Source organism: Tinamus guttatus, unplaced genomic scaffold, assembly GCF_059628265.1.
Source record: "Tinamus guttatus ecotype Peru unplaced genomic scaffold, ASM5962826v1 Tinamus_guttatus_pri_ptg000247l, whole genome shotgun sequence".
Lineage (NCBI taxonomy): Eukaryota > Metazoa > Chordata > Aves > Tinamiformes > Tinamidae > Tinamus > Tinamus guttatus.
In genome coordinates, this window is record NW_028288781.1 from 5171474 (window position 1) to 5187538 (window position 16065).

Below are 16065 nucleotides of genomic sequence, written 5' to 3' on the forward strand. Positions count from 1 at the left end.
AGATTACAAAGTACAAATATTGTGATTAAACCAATGGTTCTGTAACACAGTAATGACTTGTTTGCAGAATTGTATGAGTACTCTGATTTAGCAGCTAAGAATCTAAGATATGCTGTAAAATCACATAATGGCCCCATATTCTAATGTGAATTAAGAAGCATATTATCTGTAATTATATGTGCATTGCAAGACTTGCAATTGATAGTCCTCCAGAATCAGGTATTTTTTAAGATATTTAGAGAACAGCTTGACTGCTGTCTACCAAAAAACAATTATTTGCCTAGTTAAAGACCCAATAGAGAAGACTAGGCTAATGCTTTATTTATTACTCGCAAAGCTCACAAAGAAGAGACAAAAAGAAAGCAATACAAAAGAAGAGGACTAACTGGAGGTAGAGAAAAAGAAGAAAAAATGGAACTTGCAGAAAGAACGTGTAGAAGACGAATGGAGGAAGGTGACTTATATGCATTTCAAACAATGTAAGAGATTATTGTTTATGCTGTTATAATTTAATTTGAGCTTTTTTCAAATAAATTTTAATTTGCATAAAACAATCGGTGACCTAGGGAGTTTGAGGATTGAATAGAAAAACATTTTTATCAGCTTTAAATATCAAAATCCTCCTCCTCGCCCAGGTCCTGAGGATCCGTTTTGACTCAGTCTACTCTGAGGCTATACCTTGCTTGTGGTACCTACATTTTGGATACTTCAGTCCTCCATGAAGGGGGCTGCCCAAGACCACCGCTCAAGCTCTGCACCTCAGCAACAAAACCCACCTCCTCTCCAGTCCCAACAAATGTTGTATTTTCCCTTCAAACCCATCCCAAGTGTTTCAGAGCTCTGATGCATATCCCTCCATTGCTACTCCCCTCTAAAAGTTACCAATGATACTCAGTGTGTAAGAGGTACCAGGAGGTCAAGCTGTTGACTCTCCTGATGACAAGACAACAGCTTTGGGTACTTTCCTCCAAGTCCTCACCAAACATACACGCCTTCCTCCACGCTTCCACCCGTGTACAGATAAGGGCTCCCACTAACATGCCAATTTTTCTTTCTTTGAATCTTTTCACCATGTTTGCCTGATGCCTTTGCGTCTCTTACTTCAGCAAGCTGACATCTGTTCTCATTAGCTATTTTACTGCTACCGCAAATAGTCTGCTTCCCTTCCCCCAAACCTGTTGTATCTTGACATATATGAAAATTTACAGCTATCTTGGTACAGACATTTTTTCCCCACTTAACTGTCTAGCACAATGGGCATGAGATTTCACTGTGAAATTTCTAGATAATATCAGAGACACGTTACACATATATACACACACACACACACACCAAATTCACAGGATAAAGTGAGAAGCAATAACGTAAACAAGATCTTAAAAGTCATCCTCACAAAGCACATTCATGCAAGCACCTTTTACCCTCCAGGAAATGAAGGAGGGAACAACAAAGACAGGATCTTAAAGCTTCCTTAAGCGGATTCCGGTAGCTGCAGAAGGTGAAGAACCTTTAAACCTGACCTTGAGACCCTGTCCCCAGGGAAGGATGCAGCACGGGCCTGGGAGCGGGGCGCACGTGAGCTGACTGATCCCTGTTTGGCTGGACAGGGCAGGGTGAGACAGCCGGGAGCAGCAACGCCTGAGGCAGCCTGGGGTAACAGGGACTTGGAAAGGAAGCGCAAGATTCCTTACATTGATCAGGGAGGGCACACCACCAAACCTGGGGCTCTCCAAGGATAACTTCTGCGGTGCATTTGGGATATGTGGATGAGGCCAATAGTTCATCCAAACACACTAAGAACGGCGGCTGCAGCTGCCTAACAGTCAAGGCCTGTGGTGGCAGGAGGGGGGGAAAAAAAGGTTATTTTTTTAATAAAAAAAGTTAGACCAATTTTAAAAGATGTTCCTGACAGTTCAAACCCAGGGAAGCAGAAGTAGAACATTAACAAAGCAATGAAAACTTTCTTATCCTACACCAACAGAAGCAATCATAATGTATCTTTTACTGGAGAAAAAGAGCAAAGCCAAGAATTGAATTCAGTAAAGCAAAATGGCAGGTACAGCTGCAATAATGGCATAATTTGGCATTTCCAGCATCATTCACACTTGGTTACTAATTAATAAGTATCACTTCTATCTGACAGCATTGAACAGTTGGAAGATAAGGAATAAATGCTTGATCTATGGATATGTCACATTTTATTTGCCTTTGGCTAGACTCTGTAAAGAGCCAAGCACATCTATAAATTTAACTCCCACTCTTAATTCATATTTAGCACACCAAAAAGCGGGATAACAAAAGAAGTCCCCTAAAGTATGCTTTAATCTACATTATTTACATCTTTTTGATTGCATTCCTTTAACATATTTTGGATCTTGATTCTAGTTTGATCTAAATAATGGATCTCACTTTATTTATTGTTACTTTGCATACTCTGTGACAGTTTCCCAGCGTGTGCATTTTGCCGTGCTTGCAGGGGGTTCTCTTGCAGAGCAGGGTAGTGCTGCTCCAGGAAAGCAGTGCGAGCAGAGGCAGACCTGTGCAGCACTGTCTCCTCTTGCTTTGGGCAGCTTCAACCATATTTTGACCACCCCACTCCATCAGGAATCTAAAGGGAACTCTGCAATAGCCCTCCTTTTTCTCCGACATTTAACCATTTAACCATTTTCCCCCAATAAGTCCTACATTACATCCTTTTCTTCCAGTTGCTGACTGCCCAGTTTCTTATCATACTTCCCGCAGTGGTCACAAAGAACATCTTAGCATTCCCTCTTTTGCACCACTTCATGTAGTGAGAGACTGCTATGATGTCCTTAATAACTCTCCCTCTTCTAGACCAAAACACATCCAGTTTCTTCTACTCTTCCATAACGATTACATTTTTTTCCTTAGCTTCTTTTTATCATTACTCTTCCTTGGGCTGTCTCTACTCTCTATACACCTTTCTGAAGGCATGACGCCGGCACAGGAACTTCTGTGACAAATTCGTGAGGCTCCCCAGCCCCACGACTGATAGGGAGCGCTTGAAACCGGACGCAGCCATCTGGCCGACGAGCACAGCAGTGACTTAGCACCAAGAGACTTGCCTGTTTTTGCAACGACCTGAGATTGCTGACGCATATTTAACCTATCAGCTATTCTGCATCCATGCCTCTTCCTTCTCTGCAGCTCTCTGAACAGCTATGCTCAGTTATTTCGTACTTGCACACCTGAAATCTCCCTTTTCAGTAAACTGCAAGGGTTATCATGCTGATTGCAGACATTAAAATTGAAGATGCTTCGGAATTCTGATTCCACCCTCAAAAAGCCTTAGGAGAACTTGCTAATCTGTAGGTTTTTATATTCTCTCTTGATCTTCCTGTCGAAGTAATTAGTAAAACTGTAGACCCAGAACTGACCCTTACCAGCCTCCACCTTCAGATGCCCTTCCAGGGTGACAAGCAAACCATTCAGAGCTACTTTTTGAAAGCACTATCTCAAGCAATTATGCACCCATTTAACGACATTTTAAAAAATCATACTTCAATAATTTAAAAGTATACTTTACTGATATGGCTGGATAAACGGAGTATTGAAACAGCGGCAGGCAGCTCAGCGCAGCCCGTGTCTGCACACACCTTCGGAGCAGCCCCGGGCTGCAGCGCGGCGCCTCTCGCACGCAGCGCTCAGGACGCGCACGGCCACAGCGCGGGCCGCGGCACAGACCCCGTCACAGCACCTGCAAAAAGCAGCAGCCCTGCAGAGATGATGCAAGCACTGTCTTAGTTGTATTTTGGAAAAAGGAAGGTGAAAGCCCAAGCCAAAGCTCTTACATTTTGTGGCGAGATCCAAAGATGAAGGTCAGGTTGCCAACCTGTCTGATGCACAGGACAGTGATGCGCTCCCCGACGAGCAACAAGGGAAGGAGCTGGGAAAGGTTTGGGAACGAGGCAGAGGGAATGAATCTCCCTTTTTAGCCATGCTGAGCTTCAGGCTACGCATTTGTGAAGAGGTAACGGACCAAAGTGACAAAAGAAAGCAGAGCTCCAAAGCGGCCTTTACAGGAATATTTAGGTTGTCAGGGAAAATGTCTAACACATTTACTTGTTTCTCAGCAATCCTCAAAGTGATAATTAATTGAAAAATAACAGTTTCATAGGGGTACTCCTCCCCGTGTGGGAACAACTTTTACCAAATGCCAATTAGTGGTTTCCTGTTAAAATCAAATCAAGCTGTTTTTGATAAAGCTTTTTAATGAGAAACGGCTAAAGTATGAAAATTTTCCTCACATATATTTTATATAAAATCCTAAACTGACATAATACAGTCTCACAGCTAACATTTTGGTGTATAAAACTCCCTCTTGTGCTTCTTCATTAATTTCAAAAGAAATGCATTTTCTAAATATTTAAATCATCCAACAAACAAAACTTTTTAAAAGCTTACAAAAGAAAATTATAATTTTGATGAAAGACAATCTTAATCACTCCTTTTCAAATGCTCCCATAACTCATATCTTACTGATTATTTATTCATTCTCCAAATGTATAGCAAATTCAATGATTCTGGTGCTAAGAGTGGTCTACTAAATGCATCTCCAGTTTTGACTATTTCTTGGACTTAAAAAGACTAGTATCAAACCACCAATGACGAACGCAAAGAACTGGTGACCTGCAACTCCAATATTTGCTGCTTACAACCCTAAGAGTCCCACGGCAGTAAAACACCACCAGCTTGAGAAATTAATGCTAAAGATTGGGAAAAACAAAGTTAGGGAAACTTGGGCGAGCAGGTTTTACTTCCTCCTCCTCCGCGATGCCAGACTGAGCGCTCTTGGCTGCAGTCACTGGTTTCTGCCTTGCGCCAAGCGACATCCTCCCTCCCAAGACACTCATCCAACATTCTGCAGGCGCTCCTCGGCCAAGTCTTCTCTTCCTCTTTTTATTTGGGTCCATATCCAATGCTAAGCGCGTACTGTGATTTATGCATCCTCTATTCCAATCACTAAACTATCTCAGCTGCCTCTGATACAGTCATGGAGACATTTACTGCGTGTCAAATATCCTCTTTGTATTTACATTGCAGGCACAGCTACACAACAGCGTTTTCAGAAACGCCAAAAGCATCAAGAAGCAAACACTTCTGCAGCACTTCTCATGCCATGTCTTGAGAGCTCATGCTTCCACTCGTACGCCATGCTTTGAATTCTTTGTTTTTGTTCTGACACTGCTATTGCTAGAGCTCAGCTTCATTAAGTGCTGCACTTCCTTCCGTGGTCTTTCTGGTTATATTGCAATACATCACATTACCATTATAATTTTTCTCAAGTAACAAAACTTTTGACATACGTCATCTCTTCACCTGCATGATTTCCATATCCCCAATGTTCATTACCTCAGATTTCTCTCAAATGATCTTAGGTCTAATACACTCTGGTGCTGTCTGTCTCATTTTCTAGAAATCATCTATTTTGCTTCCTAAAACAGCAACACTATCTGTGAAATACAAGCTGACTGTTTATCTCCAGCAGTCTTATCAGCCATATTTTTCATCCATCCAGTTCATGATTATTTATAACATATATATATAATAAAATGCTTTATTAAAATCACCCTGAACAGTAGCAAAACACCCTATTTGTATTAACTTGGGATATCAACCACTTTTCCAGAGAAAAATTTGACAATATTACTTACGTGCATGATCTAACCATGAGATTGAATACTGCTTCACAATTGGTAGCATTATAATTCTGAGTTCTGCTAAAGGCGAAGCTTTGTATGAAATGCCAATATTACTAAAACAAGTATGTGCCTAATATGTGCCTGGGCCACGTGCAGATCCAGACATCATATAAGAGTTTTCTTAGCTCTTCCCTTCAGGTTTGACATTTTAAAGGCAGGAGAACTGTCCCACATCAGTATCTCTTTTTTCCCTCCCCGACACTTCCCCTTACTGTCCGTTCTGGGTGGATTGGTCTTGCAAGCTCACTTTCTACCAAGTCATCCTTATGACCTTCTACAGTGTCCAGGCAGGAAGGCTTCCACTCTGAAAAGTTTAGGGACTTGAGAGGAAGTGGGGAGAGGAGGAAAAGGATAATTGATGGTAAAGAACCATTTGAATTTCCACCCAGACCGCTCAAATCAGCCACACCAATTTCCAGAAAGCCGCATGGAACTGAATGGATCAGGAACACACCAAATTCTTCTTTCACCTTGTCTTTATTAAATGCTACCTTCCTGCCTGTTGCATAGTTCAAACATTTCCTTCATAACCCACTGTGAATGGTTCTTTTTACTAACATCTAACTCCAAAGGCTGCTTTTTGAGCCAGGCATTCTTGCCAGGTATTCTTCTCACACTTTTCTAACAAAGCACAGACACTAAAAATAGGAAAACACACACCTGTGAACTGGTGGAAAAGAAAGAGAAAAAACAAGATTCAAACAAAATACAAGTTGCTGAAGTAATTCTGAAGCAAAGTACATACGTGAGGACAAGGAAAAGAGCAACAGATTGACATGTTAAAGCATAATCTGCAATTGAACAAATTTTCCATGTGACATTACTGCAGTAAACCACAGCTCAGCAGCCAAATTAAACCTGTAAAATGCCAAGCTAACAGACAATTGAAAAAGCAACATAATGTTAGAAGAAAGAGCACGTGACTTTCAGAGTTTTAGCATCATTGCTTCTTCAAAAACCATGTTACATACAGAGCACAAAGACATGGAATACTTCATACAAAGAAGATCAATTATGTCAAAACATAAAAAGGCTTCTTGTCACATAGATGCAACTGCTTCATATTTTTTTGATTTCCATTCAAGTTACCTTATCATGATCATTCATCTCATACTAATTGTCACATGGAAGATACCCTAGCAGTCACGTGATCCATCCTCCTGCTCAAACCAGAGCCACATCACTTCTGACAAACGTTTGTCTTATCCAATTTTTAAGAGACCAGATGACAAAGGCTCCGTATCTTCCCCAGACAATCTATTCTAGTGTTTCCTTTGCCTTATGGTTACAAATACTTTTCCATTTCCTTACCTACATCTTCCCTGCTGCTCATTACTTCTTGTCCTGCCTTTCAGAGACATGGAAAATGGGTCATTTCCTCTTTGTCTTCAGGAACACTTCATGTATTTGAAGACACTGGTATCCCCTCTCTCTTGACCCTTCCTTCCAATCTATCCTCGCCAGTCAAATTTTCCAGACCCTTTATCATTCTCCCTGCTTTAAGTTTACTCTAGGCTCTTTCAAACCAGTTTGCAGGATTCTTGTACACAACTGAGGAGAGTTTTAACAAAAACAGCTATTATGCCATAACAGGCTCACTGTAAGAGTGAGTCCACCATAATTTGGTCAAAGTTGTGCCAGACATGACAAATAAAATCATGCTTTCTTGCTCAGATGGAAACTCTGAAGCAATGGCTTAGCTGAAGCTAACATGACAAATTCTTCTTGCCCCTACAGCTTTTCACAGCAAAAGGGAGCTGAATAATGAAAATATACCAAAGCAAGCCACCGGGGCCGGTGTCAGAAGGGTTCTGGCAGAACAAAGACTTGGCCTTCAGGGAGAACACGCAGCTCTGGGAAGAGGAATGGGAAACAGAGCCATACGTTTTTTAGCAAGGATTTCTGCCTAACCATGGGGAAGAATTAAAAAAAAAAAGAAAAAAAAGAAAAAAGAAACAGAACATAGTGAAAGGAAACAAAACATTTGACAATTCAAGGAAAAACAAAATGACACCAAGAGCTGCAGGAAAAGAACCTTGGAAACGCCAAAGGCTTCTGGTCCAAGACCAGAGTGTGCTCCAGCGCGAAAAGATGAAACAAATGAAGAGAGGTAGTGTGGATTTGTTTGCTTTTATGCGCATTTATGTGCCATAAGGTGAACAGCAACTCATTTCAGAGTCTTAAGCAAAACAGGCTGATAATCTAAGCGCCCCACAAGGCAGAAAACTGGTGTACAGGTTTCCAGGTGTGCAGGGGCAAGAGAGGCCTGAGCTATGGCCCTGGGGAGCCTGAGACAGCCACAATCGTCTCGCCAGGAGCATCCTGGAGGTGAGAGCCGGAGTCCTGATAACACAGGGACAAGCTGGAAAGCTTGTGGGAACGCAGGATCCAAGCAAGGCAGACAGCAAATGCCTGGCAGCAGAGCCCGAGCAAGGGCCATCGCCAGTGCACAGGGCAGCACAGAACAGCAGCACAATTGTGGGAGGTTTTTTGTGCTGTTTCAGGGAAAACCTAGGTCTTCCCCTCAAAAAGCTGCGATCGCTTCTCTTTGTTTTGTGTTTCTAACTGAAGCAGACACCAAACAGTGTTGAACAACTGAGGAAAGAGCAACCCCTAAGCCTGTAAAATGAGAGAGAAAGGGTCAGGGCCGCAGGCCCAGGGCTGCGGCACGAGGCAGGCCGGGACCTGCGCTCCCGGCGGGAAAAGCTGCCGCTCCCCTGCCATGAACGGCATGGGGAGAGTCCGGCACCCCAAAGAGGGGACCCGCGCCCCGGGGCGCTGCCAAAGCCCAACAGGTTGTTCCTGCAGGAAAGGCAAACAGGGCTGGAGCGGGGGCCTTGGGAAATGCAGGGCTGAAACCAGCAACACCCGCGCAAAACAAAGCCGGGCTGAGAACACGGACCTGCCTGTAAGCGTGACCAAGGATTGCTGCGTGCGACTTGTGTCCTTTGGATTGCTGCAGGGCATCTTCCGAAGCCAGCGTCATAAATCAAGCAAAATCAGCAGCAAAACACAACGCACAAAGGACAGCCTTTAAATATTGGTATTTAATCAACGCCTGTGAGATATTCTGTGATGCTGCCAGCCCTGTTCACAGTGAGGCGGGGTGGTTGCACAAGGTTACACTACTGGCTTGGGCTCCACACGTCCTATGCTGCAAATAAGTAGGAAATAAGTGGCCAATTTTGGGCATGAGAAATAGCAGAGATTTTAATACGGTTTGGTAATTTGATGGATGTCTATCAAACACAAAAGCTTGCTCAAGTTGTATCATCCAGAAGCATGAAGAACATGCTTTGAAATATTACTAAAGACAATGTAGACACTGGTAGACACCACAATTGCAAAGCTAAAATCCTCCCCAAAACTGAGGTTTTGCTTTACAAAACATGTACCACTTACTACGCTGTTGCGTATTGATCTCTTATAAGAACTGACAAAAACCTGTTTGAATTTTCAACTTAAAAATAAAAAAGACTAGATTTCCAAAGAAGAAGAAAATGGTATCTAGCAAATGCAAATGCAGTTGAAGTTAATTGGCATTTTAAAATACATTACACTTGCAAGTTGGCAGAAATTTTTCAAGAGAATCAGAAGTCTGTATTTTTTATATATTTAAGTTTTTCTTACTTTCAGTTTTCTAATACTGAGTGTTTTTTCTCTTCTTACCTATTCCTCTCTTTTCTCAAAAAGATTACAAAATATAGGCTGCAATAATTGAAAATAATATCACAATTTTAAATCACTACGAATTTTAAGTGGAAAATGGCAAGCAGAGCAAAAAAAAGTGAAATACTGCATTTTATTACTGATTCTCTCATTCAGTCTATTTTTTAGATCCTTAAAAATATTTTAATGTATAAAACATAAATAAGGATATCCACAACGAAATCACACACGGTGTCTCGTGCATGAAGTGTCTTACATATGTAAATGTATGCCAAGCTAGACTCAAATTCCACAGGCGGTCTCTACAGGGAAAGAGAGATGGACTATGCACTGTTTGCAGGGGGAAATCTGTTTTATTTCTCTTACGTATACTGCAGATGTTTCAGCAAGCTGCTGCTTGCTGCCACGGGCGGTGGGGAACGCCGCGCTGTCCTGCACCGCGCTGGCCTCCCGACGCCGCGGTGCCTGGAGCCGAGACGGGGGCATCGCAGGCCTGACCGGGGAGCAGGGGACGCCTGGCCACTCAGTGACATGATGGTGGCAAGGACTAACCAGGCATCCCCTCGAGTCCCAAACCTCCCTGCTCCCAGGGAGAGCCCCACGGCTCCGGGGACACGTCCGACCGGGGCTGCAGGAGCTGGGAGTCACACCGAAACGGCTGGTGCGGAGCTGAGGGATTTACCAGATCTCATCAAAACCTATGCTGGAATAAACCTAACAATTCCTGAAGACATTCTGCTCCATAATTAACTGAAAATTAATTACAGAATCTCGAAAAGAGCATAAACCAAAAATGGGCCAGCATACCTTCGTACCGCAGTTGCTCACTCTGAATCTCGTCCAATAATTAAGTCTAGCATATGGCGCTGGAGTTTAAAAAGAAAACAACAAACAAACTCTGATCTCTGTGGAAGTTTGGGAGTTCTGCCTGCTGAAGAGTACGGCTGCAGGCGCACATGCACTTTCTAGAAACAAGGATGATGAATTAATTCAGTATTTGGCAACCTTAGCTTTGGAGAAATTACAGGTTGCTGGTGCTTCTCACAAAATCAAAACAGAAAAATTGTGAAAGAACATAATTAGGTAAATTATTTGCTGACTTGATGAATAATTCTCTGAGGAGTATTAGAGGATAAGAGCTTGGGGAACAGCACAATGTTTCAACAAACAAAAGGAGGAGGTATGCAGTAAAACTGCTACATTAATTTGACTGAGCCTTCCTGAAAAGGTGTATTTTATATCATTGAATTATACATATTTTTGTAGAAGGTGCTTAAAGCATGGCATGCTGCCACACAGCAAAACACTGTTTTTTTGAAAAAAAAAAAAAACAGTTAGCATGCTGAACATATCTGATCAAAACATACCTTTGATAGAGTAAACAAAGGAATGAACGTTTTAAAAAAAATGAGAGAGAGTATGAAAATAAAAGAAGTCTGGCAGGAAAAAAAAAGTAGATTAATGAAAGTTTGTGAAAAATTTACTGTATGGAAACTCTTTTGATTTCCATTTTTCCACTAGAGAGATGAATATCTTCAATAACAGTAGGAAGATGATAGCAAACTTTCACATTACAAAATGTTCTCTCTGTGCTTTATAAAACATCCTCCTGCAGTAACTTGCAGCTCGGCAGGAGCTGGGGGCCTGTCATTCTGACCCACAGATGCAGAAGGAGGCAGAAGAGTCAAGTTCTTTTCTGACCCAGGGGAGACAGGGCCTTGTTCTCCAAAGCATCATTTTTTTTCTACATCAACTGGTGATTACTTTTTTAAAGTGAGGGAATAAATACCTCCAACTATATGTAAGCGGAGAAGAACGTGCACGGCTTCAGCAGCCTGCAGCACACTGCAGCCCTGAGCTGTGCTGGGGACCCTTTTGCAGAACATCTTACCGGTTTCCTCACGAGCCAAATACATGGGCACCTTTGATGCACGTCGCTTTCTGTGTTTGCCTCACTTTGAGTTGGAGAGTGCGAGCTAAATTACATTTACTGCACAAAGAGCACAGGATTGTGCAGTGTGACTCAGCTGCACAGTACTATGCTGCAAATAGGATTTAAACTAAATCGCATTTATAAAATGATTTTTGTCCAGAACTTTGCTGATCACAATGCCTAGCAAAATACTTGCATGTTTTGCCTATAAGTACAAACTAGAAACAGATAAAAGTCTGTTTTTTTTATTATTGGAGTAATATAAATTCTTGGCAATCTAAGCTGATCATCAGCCACATATGAAACTACAAGCTATGAGGCATACTCTATAATGTATATAAATATACTCTATATATTGAAGTTAATTATGAAAAAAATTTAATGCTAAAACTTAGACGTTTATGGGAACAGAAAACTACTGCTGTCCAATCCTCATTAGTAGCTGTGCCATTGCCAGCCCCTCGCTCACGCTGCTCGCTGCTGTACACGAACCCAGAGCCGCGCAGCCCCCCGGTGCAGCCACGAGGCCCTGCGGCCTCCTAAGAGGCCCTATGCAGAATTCCCAACCTGGGAAGGAGGAGGGCCTGAGTGGCTAATGCCCTGAAGCCCTAACGGTCCCTAGCAGCTCTGGACCAGCTTGTGGGCTGAATGGTCCATTAGCCTAATTTGGCAACCACTCGGGTCCTCTACTTTGTAATGCTGTCTCCAGATTGCAACTTAACCCTGCGCTTTCAACCTGTTTCCTCAGAGGAATGCAAAGCACCTATGTCCACAGCCTCTCCCCTACCATCTCCTCCACCCACACACTGCAAAGATCATTTTATGCTACTCTAGCTCCTTACGTGGCATTCAAAAGAAGGTGAATTTTACTCTAGTTTCTCTTTATGGAGAAAATCACCAAAACAACTAAATCACCAAGCTCAACTCCTTGTCAGTGGTACCTTGGAGAGGTGGACTCAGCCTCCCATACTCCTGTGTCTGAGGGGCACAATGACAAAGTTTCTGTTCTAAAAGATTACCACACAGGACAGCAGCCTTAAATTGTGCAGGCAGAAATCCCTCGTACGTTGGCACGTACAGGAACATGTGCCCATGGGAGATCTGCAGGCACTGGGCAGGATACCGCAGTGCTTCCCACAAGCTGCCCGTGGCTGCAGCAACGTTTCCAGAAACCCGCAGAGCCAGGCTGCTGCTCCCTTTCCAGCCTGCAGCGCCTGCCTTGGGACGAAGGAGCTGCTCCCGCAGAGCTCTGCTCCAGGAAGCGAGCCCCATGTTCTGCCTCCCTCGCTGGATTCAGCGGCGCGGGCCAACACCAGGGCGCGAAGCTGTCGGACAGCAGCGTGCCGCGCTTCGGCCCCGGCTTTGGGAGGACGCAGGAACAAGGGGCCTCCGACGAGCTGGGCAGCAACGCAGCATCCTCCGAGAGCAGCTTAAAGAGGCTAGGAGGGAAAAAGGGCAGGGCTACCCTCCGGTGGGGAAGGGTTTACTCGAGGATTTTTGCCAGGAGACAGGACAGAAAAAGAGGATTTGGGGAAAGATAAAAACTACTAGCCAGAAGGCAGGAGCCAGGATTTTACATAACATTGTGTAACCTATAGAAGACAAGAAGATAAATGTGCGTGTAAAACTAAGCCAGCCCACTAGGAGGGTAGGTCCAGGAGGATAAAAAGACAGCAAGTTATAAGAGAGAAAGTGCTTTGAAGGAATAAACATGACCAGGTAATAAGCATGGAAAACATTTTAATATAAAGGTCACTCTATGTGTCAGGGAAGGGAATCTTAGCACCAAGACCCCAATTTTCAGACAATATTTTTTATATATCGAATGAATATTATGAGTGATGGGAATGATTTACAATACAATTTGCTTAAGGATGGTCTGTAACAAGATGCCTTCTGAAACACAGCCTACACTGTGTAGCGGTTGTAAATGACAACTAAAACAATGGAAAATGACTACTAAAAGCTCTGTTATAATATGGTTTTCAAAAAGCTTTTGATAAATTAAAAAGTTCTGTTTATTTTTTTTGCATATGAATTATGGAGTATCATCATCAATAACTGCACATCCAAACTGCAGCAGAAATAAACCTATCTAAATGTTGAATGAATAACAAAGAACCTGAGAGGCATCACTTTACATAAACTTCCTTTTCATGATGTAGCAAAATGTTTTTTAATATTCTAGCGAGGGTTCATCACCAAGAAAAGCACACAATCCTTGAAGTCTTAACACTTTTAGCTATATGAGATTCCACTAAAATTACTGTCATCATAAAACACCCACTTTTTTTTTTTCCTGAGCCATAAAATATGTATCTCCAAAAACTAATTTAGAGATTTAGAATGACAATAGTTTATTAACTATTTAGCACTTCTCTAAGGTAATTCTGCCTTAACTTCTGAGACCTTGCAGCTGCCAGAACTATAAAAGGCTGCAATTTCTAATATTTTTGCCCAATCAAATTATGAGAGCAAACTATTAACGTCCTGCTTACCTCCTAAATTCATTCCAGCTTGCAGACATTTCTGTAATCGGCAAGCTGGGCAGTTCTTCCTCCGAATCTTGTCAATTATACAGTCGTTCCTTCCCGCACACAGATAATTGTGCTGCCCTGAATGAACCAAAAACAAAACACATTATTAGAGCATGTATTTAAATAATTCCCATATGTTCACTGTATTGTTTGCTCTGCAGTCGTTTTGAGTGTCTTATTAATGCAGAAATTCTCAATGTCATTATTTCCCTTCCCAACACCTTGGTGACCCTTCCTTGTTTTTACTATGAGCATCTTTTCTGTTTAGGCTTGAAATGAGTTTTGGTGCATCATTCACAAGAGAAATCTCATCATCCCTTTCTTCCCAACAAGACTGCCAAGCTTGTTTGTTTTTTTTTTCCCCCTCATAGAAAAATGTTGGTTTCCACCTTTTTCAAATATTTTTACATGCCCCGCATCACAAAGCAACCTAACAGCTCTTAAAGTTCAGTAGAAAAAACAAACAAACCGAGAGCCACTCTCATGTTAAAAGCAGCTCACAGTCTAAAGCAGAAGTGCAAAGTAGAGGTCAGCCCTCACAACAGACTCCATCCTCTTCAACCGCTCTACCGAGTGCTTCATTTCTGATTTAATCAGTTAACTTCTAGTAGAAAATTCCTGAAGGGTTTGCCAAAATAGGTCGAGTGCTACAGCACTGAAGACAGAGCAGATATTTAGCAGACAGCAAGGAGCAGAGGGGAAATGTCCCGTGCGACAAAGGCAACAGGCTGACGAGGAACAACCTGAAGACTCAAGAGGTGTTTTGCCTTTTGGGGGAATAAGGTAGGTGGTACAGCAAACGGGTGCAGTGTATCCGATGAGGGCACTAACCTGTGGGACATTCAAAATAACTACAAGATACTTGAATTTGATGTGGAAGAGTGAAGGAAGCCACATGAGGTTAAGTTCAATATGACAAGAAACATGAAAGAGGAAGATGATTTTATCTGCCTCCGTCTAGAGGTGGCATAATGGGACCTAGTAAGACCCGAAAATCAGTTTGTAGAATTTATGTCAAAGAGTGCAACAATGTTTCCAGGAAATGACTAAAGGAAAGACCACAGCTCAGGAGTTGCAAGATTTGCTATAATCCGAAAATCAGAAAAATAGTCACAAGTGAAACACAATAGTAAGTTTCAGGCCTCTGCAGCAAGCAAAACAACTACTACCAAGTCTTGTGGAGAGGAATTTTATAGACAATATTAGAAATGTGGTATTCTGCAAACTGAATTCAAGTTGTAATGAAGATGCCTCAAATGCAGGAGGGACAGAAAGAACTTAGAACTGGCAATGTTGTTACACCAATGGCCACCTTAGTCACGGAGAGCCTCCTGCACTGGTCATGGACAAATGCAGAGGCTGCTGTGAAGAAAACCAAGGGCCATAGGAGCAGCATGCAGCATGACTGCAGCACTGTGGCTGCAGCCGGCGGCACTGCGGAGCCGGGGCAGAGCCGGCACGGGCTGTCCCAGAGCCCAGCTCTGCGGGACCGGGCGGACAAGAGGCAGGGCCCAGCTCCGTGGGACAGGGCGGACAGATGCCGGGCCCATCCAGAGATGCAGCCAGGGAGAGCTGCTTTAGAACGAGAGATATAAAATATATTTGCCAGGATATTTTCCACAATACACAAGTGCTTCCTTAGGGAAAGTCAAAGAAAATATTCATGACACACAAGAGACCCAGCTTCTATTTTGGCCCCTTTCAGGAATTTGCCTTTAAACTTCAGAAAAGTCATTCCCCATCTCTACATCTGACTTCCGTTTACCCTTAGCTGAAAATACCTATCTGGCCAGCGCACTAAAGTTTCAGCTGTGTCTTGCATCTCCTCGCCGTGCGTCTCGCCTGGAGCGACCGGTGCAGCGGTGGCGCTGCCTCCCCGACGCCAGCCCCAGAGCCGCGTGGCGAGGAGCGCAGCACAGCGCAGCGAGGAGCGCGGCGAGGAGCGCAGCACGGCACAGCGAGGAGCGCGGCGCGGCGAGGAGCGCAGCACGGTGCAGCGAGGAGTGCGGCGAGGAGCGCGGCGCGGCAGGCGTCTGAGCAGCACGCGCACTGGCAACGTGCGAGGACCTCACCTAGCAGCGCGACACGGACTACGAGCAGTAAAAGTTCAGGAGGATAATTCATGCTCTTGAGCTCATGAAGTTACGCCAGAATAGAATAAATCAAGTTGCATAATATAATGACAGAATCAATATCTACTAGC

The 16065-nt window shown here is 43.2% G+C and overlaps 1 protein-coding gene across 4 annotated transcripts in view; it reads right to left on the reverse strand.

Annotated features, from left to right (window-relative positions):
- NR3C2 (nuclear receptor subfamily 3 group C member 2) overlaps nt 1–16065 on the reverse strand; it is a 202557-nt gene that overhangs the window by 38528 nt on the left and 147964 nt on the right. For all 4 annotated transcript variants that reach the window (XM_010226142.2, XM_088526543.1, XM_088526545.1 and 1 more), the window contains one exon: nt 13824–13940. In XM_010226142.2, coding sequence (XP_010224444.2) covers nt 13824–13940 — 117 coding nt within the window. The remainder of the gene's footprint in view (nt 1–13823; nt 13941–16065) is intronic.